General features: G+C 41.0%; 1 protein-coding gene across 1 annotated transcript; it reads left to right on the forward strand.

Moving 5' to 3' along the window:
* Window positions 1–6723: 6723 nt before the first annotated feature.
* Window positions 6724–7552, forward strand: LOC120780646. Its single transcript, XM_040112910.1, has 4 exons — window positions 6724–6869; window positions 6929–7140; window positions 7199–7339; window positions 7434–7552. The coding sequence occupies exons 1-4, from the start codon at window positions 6794–6796 to the stop codon at window positions 7452–7454; spliced, it is 450 nt and encodes a 149-aa protein (XP_039968844.1). The 5' UTR covers window positions 6724–6793; the 3' UTR covers window positions 7455–7552.
* Window positions 7553–21470: the final 13918 nt, after the last annotated feature.

Here is a 21470-nt window from a genome sequence, read left to right on the forward strand (position 1 = left end):
TGTGGGTTGTCACATATGAAGCTATGGGCAGTTGTCGAATGAGACAAGAAAACCTTTTTTGACTAACCTGGTGTGGGTTCAGCCTAAATCACATATGTTTTCGAACAATTTTCAAAAGATGAGCGTAAAACGGCGTGCCACTCGCTTTTGTCGAGTCCTAATGCTCGATTTTTAAGCATTGTAGATTATAATCTATTTTTTAATAAAATATTTGATAATTTAGTAGTAATTATAAAGTAGCATTTAAAATTTTTAGATTATTTTTGGCAGTATTTGAAGACAATTAGAGTAGAAAACGAAAATACGTCTGACATAACAAGCTACATATATCAATTGTATTAAGGGTTGGTTTTTAAATATTACTAGTTTAGGTGTTTTTGGCGGTTTTTATGACAGTCAGGGTATACTTCAACCGAATTTTATTTCATTCAGTAAAGACAAGTTAATAGGGATAATTGGGTAAGACCGGCATTGGAATGTTTAGATTATTTAAGAGAATTTGCTAAAGAAATTTGATTCAACGAAATTTGTATGTATGATTTTATTTGATATATAAAAGCATAAATAGGACCTGACTATTCCTGCTGTGACAACGACAACAGTAATTTAACTTTAAAATATCTATATTTAGCGTTCAAGATGCACGGACGTGTTTTATAATTCGGTCCGTGTATCTAACAAAAATCAGTGCACATAAATTATTAATAATGAACATACGCAAATAGTGCACGAAATAAATAGATAAAAACAAAACAACAAAAAGTAATGAGTGCTTCGCAGCCTCAGCAGCAAAGTCGTAGGCATTCCTTAAATGCCTACTCCATATTTGTCCAGCCAACAAAAATAACGCCTGACAACAAAAATTCAACGGCGATCATCAGTCATCGCTTCGATCAGCTCAAATGGAAATGAGGCAAAGGGCAATCAGCAGAAGCAGCAGTAAAGAGCAATCGGGCAACAACAAATGCGCTGACAGCAACCACTGTTGAGGTACCAGCAAGGAAAACAAAACGTAAGGTGAGAATGTACCAAGCGAAAAAGGCCCATCAGTTCACACTGGTATTGATCGCTACAATAATATAAAAAGGAAATCGAGACCAATTAAATCAGCGGTCAATACCAAAGAAATTCAACCTGGCGCGCCAAATGGAAAAAATCCGGAAAATCTTCATGGCAGAAGATTTGCTTTGAAAGATGGAGTCATGTGTAGAAGCTCACGCAAGTAAGGAAAGTTTTCTGATCGCCATTCACTTGGGGGTGGCCAGAAAAGGTTCTTTTACATATGACTCAAGCAGCTCACGACTTCCGGTCTTTTGACCAAGTATCCTCTGGGTAGCCTAGAACATCCGTTTAAAGGCGAGCTAAAATGAGAAGGCGAAACATCCTCTCCTCAGGGTTGTGCGCTGGATTTGGGACCCACCACGTAAAAAATCATACCAATGAAAATTAACAACAAACCTCGGATGAGTGACCCCCCTTTTGATGACGACCATGCAACTGGAATGTCCGATCCCTTAATTGGGAAGGGGCCGCTGCCCAGCTGGTTGATGTCCTCGTAAGAGTGAAGGGTGACATCACCGCCGTCCAAGAAATGCGATGAACAGGACAAGTGAGGCGAGTAGGTCCTTGTGGCATTTACTACAGTGGTCATATAAAGGAGCGCAAGTTTGGTGGGGTATTCGTGGCGGGCGAGAGACTCCATCGCCGAGTACTATCATTCACTCCGGTCTAGCCACGATCCGCATCAAGGCGAGGTTCGTCAACATACCGCCGACGGAAGAGAAGGACGATGTGACCAAAGATGCCTTCTATGAGCGCTTGGAGCGCACTTATGAGAGCTGCTGCCGCCACGATGTAAAAATCGTGCTTGGCAACTTTGATCGATTTCGCCGGGGCACGAAATATGGTCATGGAACCAGAAGAAATAATAGAAAGGTTTAGAAAATGAACAAACACCGTATTGATTTTGTGCTGTAAATTAAATGTTCAAATATATATAAAAAATAAAATTATAGTCTATATAACAAAATTATATGGTTTACCCCCTCCCCCCCCCAAAACTCTACTCTGGATCCGCCCCTGATATGTATGTGTATGTATATAAATGCAAGTGGAAGCAGAATATGTGACCTGGTCTACGAAAAGGGAGCTAACGTGCGAAAACTAGTTTCCTGGGAAACAGCTGTTAAAAATGAACAACTCGTTTCGTCAGTTTCTCGTTATCTCATTAATTGTTCTCCTTTCCAGAGGCTTCGAGGACGTCCAGTAAGTGTTGTTTTTGGTCGGAATATTATTATAGTTCATCGTGTAAGTTGCTAGTATGGAACATTTAAAAAAGTAACACTGAAGAAGTGACGTTTACTCTAATACCGCGCAGCTACTGTTGTCTTGGTTTCATTCGTCTCTCTTTCCGGATGTTCTGTAATGACATTTGTGTTAGTGTTTCCGTTGATTATCGTCTTCGCATTTCGCATGAAATGAAACATGAGTGTTGATTAGGAGCTCAGTGCCGTATACGGATAATATTTCCATGAAACGGATGATGAAAACAATGAAGAGAGCGATTATGATGAAGACGAAGTATGTGTATCTCAGGCAGAAGATGATACCGAACAAACTTTTGTTAAGATTGACCTGTCTGTTGTTGAAGTAAAGGAGGAGGAGCTGTTAACCAAATTTCTGTCAAAAGTTTGTTGTAATAATAAATGTCATACACTGATACCACGGGAAATGATCGAGAGTACGCGGAACAATTGTTTAGAGATGTCGAAAAATGAACTTGATTTAGTGATACTAAGTCACATCGAAGCTGGAATTATGAGTAACGAAAAGCTAGAAAGTGTATACGCAAAGCTTGCTGGGCGGAAGAAATATGGACAGAGACAGGATACAGAAGTTATGAGGCATAAAATTACATTTACCTTCTACAGAGTACCTGTTTGTCGTTCGTTTTTCCTTTTTGTACATGCGTGTGGGAAGAAGCGTTACGAACATTTAGTACGTCATTTTGCCGCACAGGGTTTAACAGTGCGCCAACACGGACTGGCAAATAAACCGAGTACACATCCAAAGTCATTTAAACCGGCTGACATCGAAAAAGCTGTTAAATTCATCGAGTCTATAGCCGATTTAATGGCTTTTCCACTGCCCGGACGACTCCCAAAATTTAAGGATTTTCGGGTAATGAAACTGCCATCCAGCGAGATGAAGTCCTCAATTAATCGAAAATACATTTCTGCACTCAGTGATGACGAATTGAAGATGAGTAATCGCAGTTTTCGACGAATATGGTCCAAATACATACCCTACGTTACAGTTATGAAACCAGCGGATGATCTCTGCGATGTCTGCCGTGGTAAGTAGCTCATTATTTGCTCATTTTATAGTTGTATCAAACGTTGAGGTTAAATTCAGTATTTTTTCTTTTAATAGGAAACGCAATATCGATTGCGCAAGCCAAAGGTGTTTTCTGACATTGAACGCGAACAGAAGCTTAATCAATTTCTTGATCACCTCCACCGAGCCCGAAATCAACGAGAATTTTATCAAAGTTGGTGTAGAAATACTGACCCTACAGCAGTCGTTCTGTCATTTGATTTTGCTCAAACCGTTCACTAACCTGTCAGTCCACAACAACCTGGAACAGCATACTTCAAAGCAACCAAGAGGTCGGAGTCTTCGGAATTACAGACGAAAAACAAAAAGTTCAGGTTAGAATTTCAAACTGAATCATAGGAACTCAAATTGCTCGCCTTTAGAGGATCTTCTTTCTCTACATTTTTAGGGAACTTTCAAATAAGTTATGACTTTTTGGTTTCTATCACGTGAAAAAGCATCTCATCTTCCATCCGAACCAACTAAAAAGTGAAAATTGATTTTTTGACACCTAAGCCCCTTTTCCGTAGACCAGGTCACATATATGAATGTTTGTATTTTGTTCTTTATCTTTTCTTTTATTTTTATTTTTCGCTTTAGAGTGTAGCTTTTGTGATAAATCTGCCTTAGCTTACGTATGTTTAAGCAATCCTGCTTACTGCTTTAAGAAGAAGAAGGGGTATTGTGGGAAAATAGTGCAAGTATATACATATACACAAAAGTATATATAATATTTTAATAATGTGATTTGTTCGTTTTTGATCGTTTTTTTTTTGTTGTTTTGTGAATATCGGTTATTTTCCGTTTCCTCCGTTAAGGTGTTGGAGAAATAAGAATACCGATATTATTTGGTTTTGCGTTTTGTTAACGTGTTTAAACCAGTACAAACATACATAGGTATATTGTTATAAAAAATTAAAACGATACACTTACTTTGACTCGCTTCAAGGGTCTTGTTTGTGCTTGTATTTTGTGGGGACAAGTAGCGGTGTATTTACTTTATTTTGTTTTGAGGTCAGTGGCCTCCTTTGGTGACGACCAGCCCCACCTTATTTTTTTTTCTTCTGTGCAATTCTCCCTTGTTGGTAGCTTGCAGATTTCTGTGATGTCCAGCTGTGTTTTTGTTTCTTCTTCTTTCCTTCTCCCGTTTGGAATTGTTGTTTGTAAGTATATAGTTTTGGGTTCGCGCCCGTTTTTTAGTACGCTTTTATTAGCTTCCCTTGTATGTATGGATGTATATATGTATGTTTGTTTGTAACATTTTTAAGTGGTACCAGAGAACGTATATTTATAGAGAAGGTTCACGGCGCGGAGAGCGTAAAAAATATTTTTGGCTAACAAAATGCGATGAGCGTGTTTCACCACAGCAAGATCAGAAGAAGAAATCTTAACAGTGGCGCGTAAACAGAGCTGAGCATTCAATGAAAATTATGCTCAGAAATATACATTACTATTACCGACGTATGTTGGGCCTTTCGCTTATATTTTTATACTTTACATGCAACCATATTAATTGATATGAATATCATTTTGCGAATTTTTCTGAATTCGTTCAAAATTGATAACATTATCATTAAATTTTGCTATTTTCAAAGTAATATTTGTAGGTAATGTACAAATAAGAGATACCTTTTAAAAATTTTATATGCGAATATGTTTGTATATATGTATGCTATATATGTATCTATATACATATGTATATGACAAGGCATAATATCCTAAAAAACTTAATATATGTATGTATTGCAATAAAATTGTATGTAAATTACATTTCTTCACTTAATTTTTCAGATGCATCTAGATATTAGCACATACCCAATAAACAATTGTGTAAATGTTTCGTAAATCTGCGCTAAAATAAAGTTATCTACAAACATTTGAGTAAACTTACTTATAAATGTGAGAAATAAGTTTAATTATAAGTTTACTTATCTTATATTTGTAAGTTTAAAATAAATGCGTTGAAAAAACGTTTACTTACAAACATAAATGTAAACTTATGATGCAACATTGCAAATCGGTTTACATGTAAACACAAAAAGTAGACCAACCGTTTACCATTTCCCGTTAGTTTTTTCGCCGACTCTCTGACGACTGTTTTTCCTTTTTTGAGTGATCGCAGTTCATAATTATTGGATTTTTGAGATGTAAAGACGTGCGTTTTAAATAAAACAGTGGAAAAGTTAATAACTAAAAATAATTAATTGAAAAATTACTTACATATAAGTATTATTTAGAAGTGTTATAAATAAAATAAAATAAAAAAGGCCTTTACAATATAAAATGGTAAGTTGCATGTTGTATTTTAAGGCGTTGTTATAATTTTTTTAACTGCTATTCGTGGAAAATTTGCCAGGCATTCTAACTAAGTTTGTTTTTTGCAGGAATACTGGAAATAAGGTGCTTCCAAAACTTAAAAGGTAAATAATATATGGTATTTTCATTTATTATTTCTTATTGTTGTTTTTTATATTAACATATGTTATACTTAGTTATAAAAATTGCAAATGAGTTCCTTAAAGCACTTGATGCACTTGTTGTATTCAAATGATAATGAACAGTCGCAACCTACAACCTCCGCAGCTTAACCTAATCCTTGCCCTATCCTATCCACTTCTTCCCCGCCGCGGAGGGATGAATGTGAATTTCAACTAATTGAACAAAATTTGAGTGAATCAAGTTCTGATTCAGATGAGTCAAGTCCTTCAGAATTTTATGAGCATCAGCCACCAATTGATATCTTCATAGATGAACTTACATCATGGGTAATTGAATCAAACATTTCAAACGATTTGGGAAGTAAGCTTTTGAAAATTTTAGGCACTAAAATTCCTGGACTACCAAAGGATGTTCGCACATTAAAAAAAACTCCAACCGACGCCCCTACTACTTGCTTAAGTGAAGGGCAATATTTCCATTATGGTCTTAAAGATGGTTTGACAGATTTTCTTCAAACAAAATTACATTCACTAAGTTCAAATGATTTAGCGTTAAATATAAATGTAGATGGCTTACCAATATCTAAAAGTTTAAAGAAAAATTTGTGGCCAATTCTGATAAATATTTATGGTACAGAATCTGTGTTAGTTGTTGGAATTTTTGCCGGTAGTTCTCATCCAATATCTGCTAATGTATATCTAAAACCTTTTGTTGATGAAATGAATGATCTTATTGCCAGCGGACTCCAATTTGATTCAAAAAATTATAATCATCAGTATTTCATATATGTATATAATACAAACAGCTTAACTTTTTCAAATGTTTTAAGTTCCCATATCCTAACCAAAATAATAAAAGTACTTTATTTACATAACTTTAAATGTGATTCACATTCCTTTCTTCCTCTAGTTTCACATAATGTCCGCCAATAAATCATACACATACAACTCTCAAGAACTAATAGCCCAAACAAATACCGATGGAGTGCATTTGCAATTTGAAACATCCATCAACGAAAACGGAAATAACCACACTGGATCCCACATTTTTAGAAGGTAGTCAATATCAATTATTTATTTGAAAAATTTTTTTTAATGAAAATGTTTTTTTGCAGCAATTCAAAGCACCATTGATGCAGCTGTATCCAAATCTATGGGAAGAATCGTCGAGGAGGTAAGAAGCTTGCGGCGAGATATCGCAGAGTTGAGGAATAGCAGAGACAATGTTCCATCAAAAAGGATTATGCCAGCGGAAGCTTTAAACACAGTGGAGCAATTTATGGAATTGGAGAGTTTACTCCAGAAGGATGAAGAATATGCTAAATTTGTAAGTAAATATTTATTGACTGTTTGAAAGCCAATTTTACAATTTCCTTCTTTTGAAGAAATCGGAACTTATGCAAAATATTAAATACACAGGAGCGAAATTCGTCAGAACAACTTGGCGCTCATTGGTATCCGATGAATGTGCTCAACATTTTGCTTGGAGTGGAACGTCAGACAAAAAACCTGTCCGCGTCTTAAAAGTACCTATGGCTATCCGAGCTACTTAATAATAAAACTTAATAAATTTTATATATGTACTTATATAGTTATATATATTTTTAATTTAAATTTCAGATGTCTGCTTACATGAAGTGAAGGGCAATGACACTGAATATATAAGTGGCACCAAGACGATTTTTCAGTTTGCCAAAAATAGACAAAAAAGGAAGCACCAAAATGCAGCAAATTGATTATTTTACCTAACTATTTTTCTATCATTTCATTTTTAAAGAATGTTTTTTAAATTTTAATTTTTAGTATAAGTTTAATTTAACTTATCAAGAATTTTTTTAATTTTTAGTATAAGTACATATGTATATATAATAAATAATATTAAATGAATTAAAACTAATAAAGAAAATAATGATATATCTTTAAAAATATATCATGCGATTTATTTTACTACCATTACATAAAATCATTACAACACGTTTACAAATACATTTGAAAATAAACTTACAAGCGATTGGATATTAATTTAATAAATGCTTACTTTTAAGTTTAAAAATAAGCGATTTTACAAGTATGTGAAAAAGCCCAAAGTAATGTAACGTTTTGGTTCTTTACAAGTCTTTTTGTAATTGTTTTGTAATGAAAACGTAAACTTTTGTAACGAAAACGTTTAACCGCAAACGCTTAGTTTACGAGATATTCGACCTTCAAGCTCAAAAATTCGCAAAATTGGAATATTTCAAGAAGCTATTTCACCACGTTAAACCCACTTTACTCACATTTTTCTGTTCAAATTAATTAAATTACACTGTAATCTTTTAAATAAATCCACATTTTACACTTTTAGCAGGTTGTTTATTTAAAAAATCTTTATTTTAAAAATTACATTTTACACTCGTTTGAACCTCATTTGTTTGCCAAAAATTACGAAGAAATGAAGCGCTGCCATGTGATGACAAGGCAATTCGCTGAAATTCCTCTATTCATGAATATGGATATTTTCTTTTTAAAATTTATTAAGCAAATAAGTAATGTTATATAGATAGATAGATAGATAGGATTATTGAGGTTCTGCACCGCGACCTAGGGTCTATTGTGCCCTCTCCTGTATCACATGACCTCCCAAAGCCCCAGCAGTCTGAAAAATTCCAGTAGTTTGCCGGGCGCTAGTGTGGTGATGTGATCCCTGCTGATAAAGATGGAATCCAGGGCCTTAAGCCTTTTTCCACAGATTGCTGTGCAAACTAGGATAAGGTGTGCTGGTGTTTCCTGTTCCAGGTCGCAGAACCGGCAATTAGCACAGGAAATCATGCCCATGTTGGACAGGTGCTTCCTGAGCTTGCAGTGCCCTGTGTAGACTGCGACGAGGATTCGGAATTTCTCACGGGGGAGGTTAAATAATTCCTTAAACCTGGAGAGGTTATATCCTCCTAGGAGCAGCTTGGCGTGGCGCATACTTGCTGCCTGCCGCCAGTGCCGCTCCCTATCCTCTCTCTCCTCCGTGCGGAGCAGCTCCTTAAGAGTGTGGGGTCCTACCGCTACGGACGGCTCTGGTCCCCACATCTTGGATGCTGCCGCCGTGCGGGCCAGCTCGTCTGCCTTCTCGTTTCCTTCTACTCCCTTATGCCCTGGTACCCAAATTAGGTGCACCCGGTTGCACAGGGACAGGCGGTTTAGCCTTCCTATGCATTCTTCTACTAAAAGCGATTTGGTCTCGTACGATGAGATCGCTTTTAGTGCCGCTTGACTATCGCTGAGAATAGCTATGCGCTGGTTGCGATAGTTGCGGCTGAGGTTGATTTCAGCGCATTGACTGATGGCAAGAACTTCAGCCTGGAAAATGCTTGGGAAGCAGCCCATAGGTATGGATAAGCTTGGTTCGCGGACCCGCAATACCTGCCCCAATGCCTTCCGGGGTTTTCGAGCCATCTGTGTACCACTGAATGGTACTGTCTTCCAGCAGTCTTTCCAGCGTGGAATCGTTCCACTCCTTCTTACTGCCTAGAGTTACTTTGAAATGCTTTTTGAAGTTTACTTTCCTTGTTGTGCCGTCTCTTGGGAGGAGGGCCAGCGGTGTGCTCTCCGCTAGAGCGTCCATCTGCCTGGAGGACATTATCTTCCCTCTCCCGCAGCCTTCTGCTGACATTAGCAGCATGGTGTGCTTTGCTGCTAGCTTGATCACCTTATGCAGCGGTGTGAGCTCTAATAAGACCTCCAGTGCCACTGTGGGGCATGTGCGCATTGCCCCTGAAGCACAGACACATGCAAGTCTTTGCAGCTTTGACAGTCTCTGAATCACAGAGGACTGTGCTGCTTTGGTGGCCCAGGCAACCGCTCCATAGGTGACGATGGGCCTTACTATCATGGTATACAGCCATCTCATGATGTTTGGCTTGCATCCCCATGATCTGCCGGCTAGGCGTCTGCAAATCATAAGTGCTCTTGTTGCTTTGGACAGCGTTAAGTCCAAATGCCTGCTCCATTTAGTGTTGAGTCTAGGGTGACGCCAAGGAATTTGACCTCCCTAGACATTTCCACCTCTGCGCCTCCAATTGTTAGGGTCCTCAGGCCGGAAGAGATCTCCGCCTAGTGAATGGGATCACGGTGGTTTTTGCTGGGTTGATGTTTAATCCTACCGTGTTACACCATTCCTTCGCCAATTTTAAGCCCCTTTGAACAATGTCACAGAGAGTGTTCTCAAATCTTCCTCTCGCCATTATGACGATGTCGTCCGCGTACCCTTGACAGCGGATTCCATTGCTGGTGAGCAGCTCGAGTAGTTCGTCTACTATCAGGCTCCAAAGCAGAGGGGACAGTACTCCACCCTGTGGGCAGCCCCTCGTGGTGCCAAGATGAATTTTACTTCCTCCAACTGTTGTTTCTGCAACCCTAGTGCGCAGAAGGGCTTCCGTCCATCTGCGTATCGAGGGATTTACGTTCCTTCTCTCGAGTGCCTTGATGACGCTAGTGTGAGACGCGTTATCAAAGGCCCCTTCGATATCAAGGAAGGCGCAGATCGCAACCTCGCCATTATCCAGCGAATCCTGTAGCTCAGACGCGAGTTGGTACAGAGCGGTATTTGTAGATCTACCTGCCCTGTACGCGTGTTGTCCGGCATGTAGGGTGCAATCTTCAGCGCTTCCGATCTAATATGGTTGTCTATTACTTTTTCCATCCCCTTCAGCATAAAGGACGTGAGACTAATAGGCCGGAACGATTTGGCTAACGAATAGTCTCTCCTCCTATCTTGGGGATGAAAATCACTTTTGCTATTCTCCACGGTTCGGGGATATACGACATCGCCAGGCTGTCTCTCATCAGCCCCAGCAGGTGTGGTAGGAGGATATCCATACCTTGCTGCAATAGGGCCGGGAAGACGCCGTCCACTCCCGGTGATTTGTAGCTCGAGAAGGAGGCCAGTGCCCATCTGACTGAGTCAGCAGTGAACAGAGTCCTTGCCGTCAGCCAGTCTGAGCGATCCGGCCTGCGTATGACCAAGGTTGGGGTTAGGTCAGCTTGAGCCGTCTCCGGGAAGTGCGTTTGTAGGAGCGTTTCTGCCCTCTGCTCCGCGCTTGTCGTATATGTCCCGTCCTGTCTCTTTAGGGATAATACTGTGTCCGTCCTCCCCTTCGACAACGCCTTGTGCAGTCGAGCTGCCTCCGGGGTCGAGGAGACGCTATCACAGAATTTCCTGAAACTGTTTGACTTGGCAAGCCTAATCTCCTTGTTGTAGGCTGTTAGGTGCCATTTGTAGTCCTCCCAACTGCCTGTGCGCTTGGCTTTGTTGAACAACCTGCGCACCTTCAGTCTGAGGGCTGAGAGTTTACTGGACCACCATGGGCAGCCTTGTTTGCTGGTGGTCGCTTTCAGTGGACAGGCACAATGATAGGCGTCCATAATGGACTGGGTTATGGCACTCAGTCTGCTCTCCAGTCCATCTGTGGTGGACCTAACATCCGCCTGCTCCATCTACACTTATGCTTCTACTTAGGGCCTCTTTGAAAGTGCCCCAATTTGTATTTCTGGGGGTACGAGTTGGAGGTCGGTCCCCGACTACCACCCTCAGAGCAAAACGAATGATTCTTGTGATCTGACAGTGAGGGCTCTTTTTTTTGATACCCTCCACTGTGAGATCAACCCGATCATGTTGTCATTGCTTAGCCGAAAATGTCTAGGACTTCCCTGCGGACACTTGTTACGAAGGTTGGCTCGCAGCCCACATTCTCTATGTTAATATTATTACTAAGTATAAATTCAAGCAGTGACTCACCCCTCATGTTGCAGTTCGTGCTACCCCATTCCGTGGGATGGTCAGGGGGAAATTGTTGGATTTACAATACTCCACCAGACCAAGTATCGATGGGGGGGGGGTGCTGTGGCTGACTCTTCCCGGAAAGTATGCGGATGCAAGGACGAAGTCCGATCCTTCCTTGTCCCTTCACTTGCAACTGCCACCAGGTCTTGCGTTAGAAACTCTGGGAAATACAGAAAAAGTCTATATCGGCTCTAACGACTACACAAGATCGGCCTCTCTCGCTAGAGAGATCCCAGATTCCTTGGTTCTCCTTTCTCATGTTGAGGCCTCTTACCTCTCCCTTTGAACACCCAAGGTTCCTGGATTAGAAGGATGCCCAGGTTATCTGAGATGAACTCTCTTCACGATGATCTGCCGAGGCTGCTGATGCGTGATGTAGGTTCACCTGGGCCACTTCTATGCCGGTGCTGGAGCCTACAGAATCTGTTCTAAGAGAGACAGGTCCCCGTCTTCGTCCCCTTCATCGACCTGCATCTCCAACCCTTCCAGAAGCTCCTGGTGATGGCATCTTTTCTTCCTGCCCGTTGCTCTCGTTCTGCATCCGCGGCGGTGGTCGCAACCTGCCCAGCCGAGATTAGTCCGCTGGGGGATTCGCTATCCTCCCCCGAAACCACAGATGCAGTCGCCTCCTGCTCCTGGGTGAATGACATCTTTCCTTCCTGCCCGTTGCTCTCATCTGCATCCGCGGCGGCGGTCGCAACCTGCCCAGTCGAGATGGGTTCGCTGAGGGATTCGCTGTCCTTACCCGAAGCCACAGCTGCAGTCGCCTCATGCGCCGCTGGGCGGGCTACGGGAGGAGCTGGTGCTACGTTCATCCCCGTCTTGGCCTCTTGGCTCGTGGACGCAGCCTTGGGCCTCCATGGCCGCATCATAATCTTGCCGAAGCGGAAATTCAGTTTGAATCCCTTCAGCCTTATAAACTTGTAGGACTCGTCGTCCATCGTGATGTTGAGGTTCCACCCGGAACCCACAACACTGCTTGCTACGACTTTCCACGCCGAGGTACTTAAACCTTCGTTCTGGTTCCTCACCAGACTAAGCACGAAGTCGTAGCTATCCTCTGCACTTCTCGGAAAGAACGCTACCATGCTGTGTGTTCGCGGTATTTCCTCCTCTCTTTACACACAGGGCCGGGCCCTTCCAACCCTCGAGCCTTGGCGTGATCTCCTTCAGCCAGGTGGCCGACTTCTCTTCCTGGCAGTCGACCAGCAGCATGCCGCCCTTAAAGAATATGCCGTTAAAGGCACCGGTGAACTTATTGCCGATGGATAGGGCCTTTACCAGGCAGTTCTGTAGGGCTGTAAGTTGCTCAGACTCTAGGGCCTCCGCCGGGTAATTGCGGGGCACCACTGCCATACGGATGCTACTTACAGCCTCCGAGTATTTGCGGCTTTCGGTACTTATTGGCTGCTGGTTGGGGTAGGAGCGCCTCACCACTGGCCTCTTAGTGGTTTATCTTCCCGTATTCTCTTGGGCTTAGGTGGCACCTGAGGCGTTATTTGGCCACCTTCCTCTTCTCCGATCGACTAGGTGCTCCTGGGTCGCCGGCCTTGCTGCGCTCTGTCCCTCCGACGAGGCTGCTTTTAGCACGACGACGCCTTCGGTTCCTGCGTTTTGTCGCGGCCGATCCACCGTTGGTACCTGCGTGTCGTACATTGTTAGGGAGAGGGTCTTTCCCACTGCTCCTACCCAGAGCCCGCCTTTCGGCTGACTCCGGGGTCATGCCGTCCTCAAGGAATCTTAGGTACCACTTAAGAGTGGTTCCACTCATTCCCAATCTACGTGGGTCGTCATGACCTCCTGGCTGTCCTGGCTCCGGGGTACATGGAATGTTCCTCGTTGCCGTCTTCTTTACGTTCACCCCTTGATTCCACTTTCGTGAAACCACCCTCCTCTCCGCAGTCGATCCTGCTCGAGGGGTTGCGGGGTAGCGTTTGCGCGAATTGCGGTTGACGCGCTGCGTTGAGTGCCGCTGCAAGAGGGCACATCGTCGTCGTCGTCACGAGCGTGCTCTTCAAAGAGTGCACGTTCTTCCGGCGACAGGGCGTCCAAGAAGCTAAACTTACGCTTAGCCCCTGGGCCACTCTTGCCTGCGGTACTATTGCTGCTGCTGTCCTTGTTCACCGTTTTGATTGTCGTTGCTTTGGTCGTTGCCGTTGTTGTTGTTTGTTGTTGTTGTTTTTGTGGTTGTTGTTGTTGTTGTTCTTTCATCTTGTTCGTACGACCGTTCGGCTCGTGTTGTAAGCCTCCCGGTCTAGTCTTAAGGAAGGGGAGTCTAAAAGTCCACTGCGCCAGAGCCCCTTGACGCAGTAAGGCCACCGTTACTTCCCAAGGCGGCCCGGTGTTGGGAAGGCTCCGTACGAATACAGCCGAATTTACCTCCTGGCTGCAAATCATCCAATGGGCACGGGTCGCATAACACCCTGGATTAGGAGGTGGTAGCTCTTGGTCACCGTGCACATGCAGCCTCCGACAGCCACCGGGGGCGATGCTCTGCAGCAACATCTCCGGTAGCTGAGAGATGCTGTGCTGTGCTGCGGTTTAAGCCCCTGCACCACGACAAGGTGCCTACCATTCGCAGAGGGTAATGTTATATACATGTATTAGTAATATTATATAATAATATTATATATACATATGTATAAGTAATATTACATAATAATATTACGTAATAAAGTGTAAGGTTACAGTACAGTACGAAAACTCAAATTTTGTTTCAATATGAGTGCATGATAACCGTAAAATATAATCACTTTATATCCAAAACTCATATTTTAAATATAATAATATATATATCGTCACCAAAAATACAAACCAATGTATCATAAAAATTAAATTGAAACCGCTGACAGATATAATAACCAAAATGTATAAATTTTATAACGAAAACTTAAATTTTGTTTGAATATTGGATATAAAGTGGTTATATTTTTTGGTTATCATGCACTCATATTGAAACAAAATTTGAGTTTTGGATATAAAGTAGTTGTTGTTGTTGTTGTTTTAACGGAGATCCAATCCCCGTTGGGATGGTAAATATCATTTGTGTTGTCGTCGAGGTCATCTAACGGTAGGCCCAAGAAACGTGCTGTTTCGACGGGGTCGGACCAAAGGGAGGAGGGTGTTAGATGGGTAGGGTTTGTGGGGCATGCAAAGAGGTGGTCAGTGTCATGCGGAGACTCGTTGCATGCAGGACATACATCGAGTATGTCAGGGTCTATTCTGGATAAGTAGGAGTTTAACCTGCTACAGTATCCAGAACGAAGTTGCGCAAGGAGTTCTGCGGCCGCCAACGCAGAAAGGAGTACTACGCGATAGTACTTCAGTCACCCCGGGTATTGGCTCGGCCAGAGTTATTTCTTTAGAGCGCTGCCGAAGGCCGCCAACGCAGAAAGGAGTTCTACGCGATATTACTTCAGTCAGCCCGGGTATTCGCTCGGCCAGGGTTATGTTTTTAGAGCGCGGCCGAAGGCCGCCAACGCAGAAAGTAGTACTTCGCGAAAGTACTTCAGTCACATAAATTACGTATTACACATATACTAGGGTGGGTCGATTCCGGACTTTTTTCAATTCGGGATTTCTAATAGTGCGGAAAAGTTGCCTAGTACTTCCTGATTCCAATGCAACTTTTTGTTTTGAGATCGGATTGCATCTTCAACCCCAACTCCGGCCTTGAAAATTCGGAAACAAAAGTTATTTGTCACGTCATTTGCTACCGAAATGGTATGTGATCATGGCCGTAGGACGAACTGTTCTCGAGATACGAGCGAAAATGCGGCGCGCCACAGCGCAAGGTGAAAATCGGCTTGCGGCCACACTTCTTGACGTTGATTTCGCCGAGTGCTATCACTCACATTCATTCACCTACGCCAAAGGACACGTTCGGATAGGTCTCCACACATATATTTTTTCATCGAGTTCCTTCACTCTTGTCGTTGATTTCGCCGAGTGCTATCACTTATATTCTCTCAACAGAACACAGAACTCAAAATGTCGGTATCTAAATTTAAATTTAGACAGAAATGTCCTGTGTTTGGCATATATCCGTACAATCTCTCTGAGTCCCAGTTACCTACTTACCAGGATGCTCTTTTGGTTATCAGTTTGAAAGATTTCGTATAGGGCGACTCCGAGGCGACAAGTATGAACCTAGGAGTAAAGAGGTTACAGAAATAGTTGCAAAAAAGGTTGAAAACACTTTCGAAAAGTCATCTATTCCGATAGTTTCACACACCAGAATTGTATAAATGCTCACCACATACCATAAGAAATTTCTGACTCTTAAACAAATGTTTTTAAGGAACCCAATAGGTTTGAGCTCTAAAAGAGACGACTTTGTCTCTTCTGCCGGATAATTATTTGACATCGCTGCTTGTAAATGCATTTATTTTTCTTCTTGCACTTGTCCAAAGGAAAGGAAAGTTCCTATCAATGAACAACTATTTCTCTTGGACCAGAGAACCAGAAGAATTGGTCGCATTGGAAGTGTTGATCTACCTGAAACAAAAAAGATTACAAAGAAAAATGAACGTAAAGAAAAGCTTTCAAAACGTCATTCAACATCAACACTTACCAGAAAAGTATCAGCTAGAACACGTGACCATTCAGATCAGCCAGACTCTCATACAGACGACAACAATGTAGGTGCGTCGCACATGGATTCTTCCAAAAACGATTCTGATGATGAATTTTCTCTTCCATCCTTTAAACCCAAACAAAACACACTAGTATTAGAACACACTGCTTTAGCTGCCCAAAGATTTGGAGTAAGTGATAGAGCAGCGGCCTTGAATGTTTCATCTGCTTTTCTGGATGCCAAAAAAGCAGGTTTGATAACAGAGGATCAGGCTAGCTTTGTCACTGACAAATGCAAGATTAGTCGGGCAAAAAAAAGTGTTGGAGTTAAGCTCCAAAACACCGAAAGTATTGACTCTGTATATGGGCTGTATTTTGATGGCCGCAAAGACAATACACTTACACAAGTCAGCGAAGGTGAAAAGTACTACCGCGACACTGTCAAAGTGGAACATATTTCTCTTATAGCGGAACCTGGTTGTCATTACTTTGGCCACGTCACCTCTCCTTCCGGGTCAGCTGAGGATGAGACGCAAGCTATATGGCAACATTTACAAGACAATTCAATTGATGTGGAACATCTAGAAGTTGTCGGTGCTGATGGCACCAACACGAACATAGGTTGGAAAGGAGGAATATTCGGAAACTAGAAGAAAGAATAGGTAGGCCATTACAGTGGGTAGTTAGTTTGTCTTCTACATTTCAACGAACTTCCATTTCGTGCTCTTTTCGAACACATAGATGGTGTCACAAAGAGTCCAAATACATTCTCTGGCGACATAGGTAAACTGCTCCCTGATTGTGAGAAGTTGCCTGTTGTCAAATTTGAAAGTTTTCCATCCTGCCAATTACCTTCTGAGGTTATTAATCCCACCCAACTTAGCACAGACCAAGCTTATCTCTATAAAATATCAGAAGCTGTTATTTCCGGTCAATGTTCCTCAGATTTAGCGTCGATGCATCCAGGTAACATGTGCAAATCTCGCTGGCTCATCTGTGCAAATAGAATTCTGAGATTATACATTTCTACTGACAAAACAACAAAGGAAATCAAGATTTTGGTCAAGAACATACTTACAATTTACTCACCTTTGTGGTTCTCAATAAGATTCAACAGTTCAATCAAAGATGGCTCGCCTCATCTCTATGCTGCAATTCAAAGGTCGAGATACTTACCTGCTAAACTGTGCAAGGTTGTCGATTCATCCATTCAACAGAATGCTTTATTTGCTCTTCCAGAAAACACTCTCCTTAGTATGATGACTGACGAACGGATAGAAGTCAGAAAGTTGGCCTTTGACCGTCTTCTGGCAGCCAGAGAAGCAGAGTCTGACACTGTAAATGGAAGGGTTAGATGTAATAAAGTGCCAAAGCTGAATTTCAAAGCTAATAATTTTTACGATATGATTAACTGGAATACTATTACCTTGACTGTTCCACCAGTTCTTTGTTCAGTTTCTAACGAAGAACTCATAAAAGGGCTGTCGGGAGACACTGCAGAGGTATGGAAATTTAGTGAATTCCCCTCTCACACCGTGGCAGTCGAGAGAACCGTCAAACTAGTGACAGAGGGATCTTCTAAAGTTATTGGCCCCCAATCTCGTGATCGTTTTTTACGCTCTACACTGAAATCTAGGCAACAAGTGCCAAAGTTTAGTACAAAATCTATCAATAAATTTGACACAGATTCAGACTAAAACAAGCCTGACATATGGTTGGTTGGTTGGGTTGGGCTTGGGAGGAATCTGAAGAGCAGCCACCTCCACGCGGTGGGTTCTGAGTGACCAATAGAGGTTAGCTGAGAGCTGCAACAATTTTCACCTTGCGCTGTGGCGCGCCGCCTTTTCGCTCGTATCTCGGCAACGGTTCGTCCTACGGCCATGATCACAATACCATTTCGGTAGTAAATGACGTGACAAATAACTTTTGTTTTATACATTTTGCCATGAGATGCGTATTTCAGGCGCTAGGTAGACAATTTCACGATTTTAGGCGAATTTCCGAAATTTCAAGGCCGGAGTTGGGGTTGAAGATGCAATCCGATCTCAAAACAAAAAGTTGCATTGGAATCAGGAAGTACTAAGGCAACTTTTCCTCACTATTAGAAATCCCGAATCGAAAAAAGTCCGGAATCGACCCACCCTAACATATACATATGTAGAAAGTATTTTTTTATAGTTAATATAGAAAAAAGAATCACGCGATAAAACAAACAAAGAAAAATTGTTAAAAATCCTACATATTTACTGTTTAAGATGTGGCAAGGCTCGTTTTCCTCATAATTGTAAACAATCTAACCTTTTCAACGATGAGTGTGCTAAGTGATTTTTAAATTAATAAATTTAGGTAAAATATAGCAAAATAAAAGTGAAATGTGAGCTTATTTCAAAGCTTAGAGTGTGTATTTAAATATACAAAGTAAAAAAGTATTAGTAATTTTTACATTATTTTTGGATATTCCTCCTCTGGAGAAGCTCCCCTATCAGCACATACCCCATTTATACGGAAATTCGGTTTTTTTACCCCTCCGCCAAAGTAATCGGAATCGTGCCCAGATCACGAATATATATGGTTATAGCCGCAGGAAGCTTATAGTTTTCGAGATATTCGCGTTTAAATTTGAAAATTTGCAATATATTAATTACATATTTTCTATATATAGAATTAATTTTGCAGTTATATTTTTCTATTTTATATACTCTACCACATCACTGATTCATTTGTACACATTTATTTTATATAATATAGTGCAAAAATAACATTTAATATACCTACATTTAAATTATTGTTGAATTATGATTATTTAAGAATAACAAATGAATTACAAACTGACAAATAATCAGTGTTACCATACTAAAATATTTTACAAACTATGTTTGTTCCCTAATCGTTGATAAACAATAAAAAATATATAAAAAATTTAATCGGCCTGAAGGCCGCCCACGCAAAAAGGAGTTCTACGGGAAAAAATTTGATACACCCCGGTGTTGGACCGACCAGGGTTATTTTTTTCGAAACGCGGCCGAAGGCCCCCTACCCAAAAAGGAGTTCTACACGAAAAGAATTTGATACACCCCGGTATTGGACCGACCATGGTTATTTTTTTATAGATTGTTGAATCTCGTATTTGGGGTATAAACTGTTCACTTTATTACAAATGATGTCGATAAGGTAACACTGATTATTTGACAGTTTGTAGTTCATTTGTTATTCTTAAATAATTATAATTCAACAATGATTTAAATGTATATTAAAAGCTATTTTTGCACTATATTATATAAAATAAATGTGTTCAAATGAATTAGTGATGTGGTAGAGTATATAAAATAGAAAAATATAACTGCAAAATTAATTCTATATATAGAAAATATGTAATTAAAATATTGCAAATTTTCAACTTTAAACGCGAATATCTCGAAAACTATAATCTCCTCTATCCGACCATATCCTCTTTATCCTTGAAATCCTGGGACGGTATACTAAATTCTTCCCATTCTTTTTTCTATATTAACTGTAAAAAAATGGGTAAGATTTAGAATAGCATCAGCGGATTTCGGGAATAAAATGGGTATCACTGGAAAGGTGACCTTCTCCAGATCACGAAAATATATATATATAGTTGCCGCTGACTTATAGTTTTAAAGATATTTGCATTTAAAGTTGAAAAATTTACAACTTTTACATTGATAATTTGTATATTGTGAATAACTTTTTCACTTATATTTTGCACTTTTCACTTACTAACACTTCACTTTAACGTTTCTGTATATTAATTTTTTTAATATTTGTTGTAAATAAAGCTTTATTTTAATTATTTTAGTTAAATTCTCTGCATTTGCACAATAAGATGGTTATTTTTTTCCGCGCCGCGCTTCAAAACTCGGCGCCTTAGGCAAAAACTCCTTTTAATGCGTTTTTTCTTATTAAAATTTAATAACCAAATATGTAATATTACATAGTAATATTAATTATATGTGACCTGGTCTTCGAAAAGGGAGCTAACGTGCGAAAACTAGTTTTCTGGGAAATAGCTGTTAAATTCCGATTTCTTTGGCGCCGCTGGGGCGTTTTCGTCCATTCGGACGACATGACCTAACTACGGCTACGCTGCCGTTGCCTTTTAATTTGCTGAACTATGTCAATGTCGTCGTATATCTTATACGAGTACAGCTCATCATTCCATCGAGTGCGATATTCAGCGTGGCTATTACACTGTAAAAATATAAAATACTGATACAAAGTTATGATTGAAAATGAAAATGAAATCGAGAGCGAAAATGATGAAGCGTGCTAGCAGTCGGGATGATGCGCCAAGAAGAAGGAAACATGGCGGTTCGTCAAGCTGACAGCTTATCCAGTTTTTGGGTTGCCATATCTATGCTTTTGAGTTTGAAAAATTTGTCGCCGCGTTCGACTACGGGAAATGGTCCCTCGTATGGTGGTTGAAGAGGTGGACGAATTGAGTCGTTTCGCACGAAGACTGATGGTGTTGAGTGCAAGTTCTTTTCTACGAACGGTACGTGCGCTGAGTTGTTTGTAGTTGGTGACGGCTTTAATGACTGCGTATGCGTAAATTTTCGACGAATTCACCTTCGTTGGCATTGTGCGTATGTTTTTCGGCAAAGAATTGGCCAGGTAATCGAAGTGTATTTCCATAAACCATCTCTTCGGGTGTCGCCTTTAAATCATCTCTCCATGAGGAACGAAAACCTAGAAGGATGAGTGGGAGAACTTCGACCCAGTTGTCTGTCATGTAGCATTTTATAGCTGCTTTTAATGATCTGTGCCATCGCTCTATGATTCCGTTTGACGCGGGGTGATACGCAGTGGTACGTAAGTGCTTGATGCCTAAAAGTCTGGATAGTTCTCGGAATAGTGTAGATTCAAATTGTCTATCTTGATCCGTTGTTACTCTACTCGGTACTCCAAATCTAGCGATCCAGTGCGTGTAGAAATTGAAAGCAATGGTCTCTGTCGTCATGTCTTCGAGCGGGAGTGCCTCTAACCATCGGGAATAACGATCGACTATTGTCAAACAGTATCGATAACCTTTGCAAGGTGGTAGTGGTCCGACGATATCCATATTTATGTGGTCAAATCGTTGCTCTGGTAACGTGACTGTCGAAAAGGATGCACTGCCTGGACCATAAGCGGCAATCTTTTCTGAGACTCGGCCATACAAATTTTTCTGCAATCAATTTAGTTGTTTTAGCGGCGCCGGTGTATGCCATGTTATGTATGGAGTCGAAAGCTGTTCTACGAAACGAAGG

This window comes from Bactrocera tryoni, unplaced genomic scaffold, assembly GCF_016617805.1.
Source record: "Bactrocera tryoni isolate S06 unplaced genomic scaffold, CSIRO_BtryS06_freeze2 scaffold_25, whole genome shotgun sequence".
Taxonomy (NCBI): domain Eukaryota; kingdom Metazoa; phylum Arthropoda; class Insecta; order Diptera; family Tephritidae; genus Bactrocera; species Bactrocera tryoni.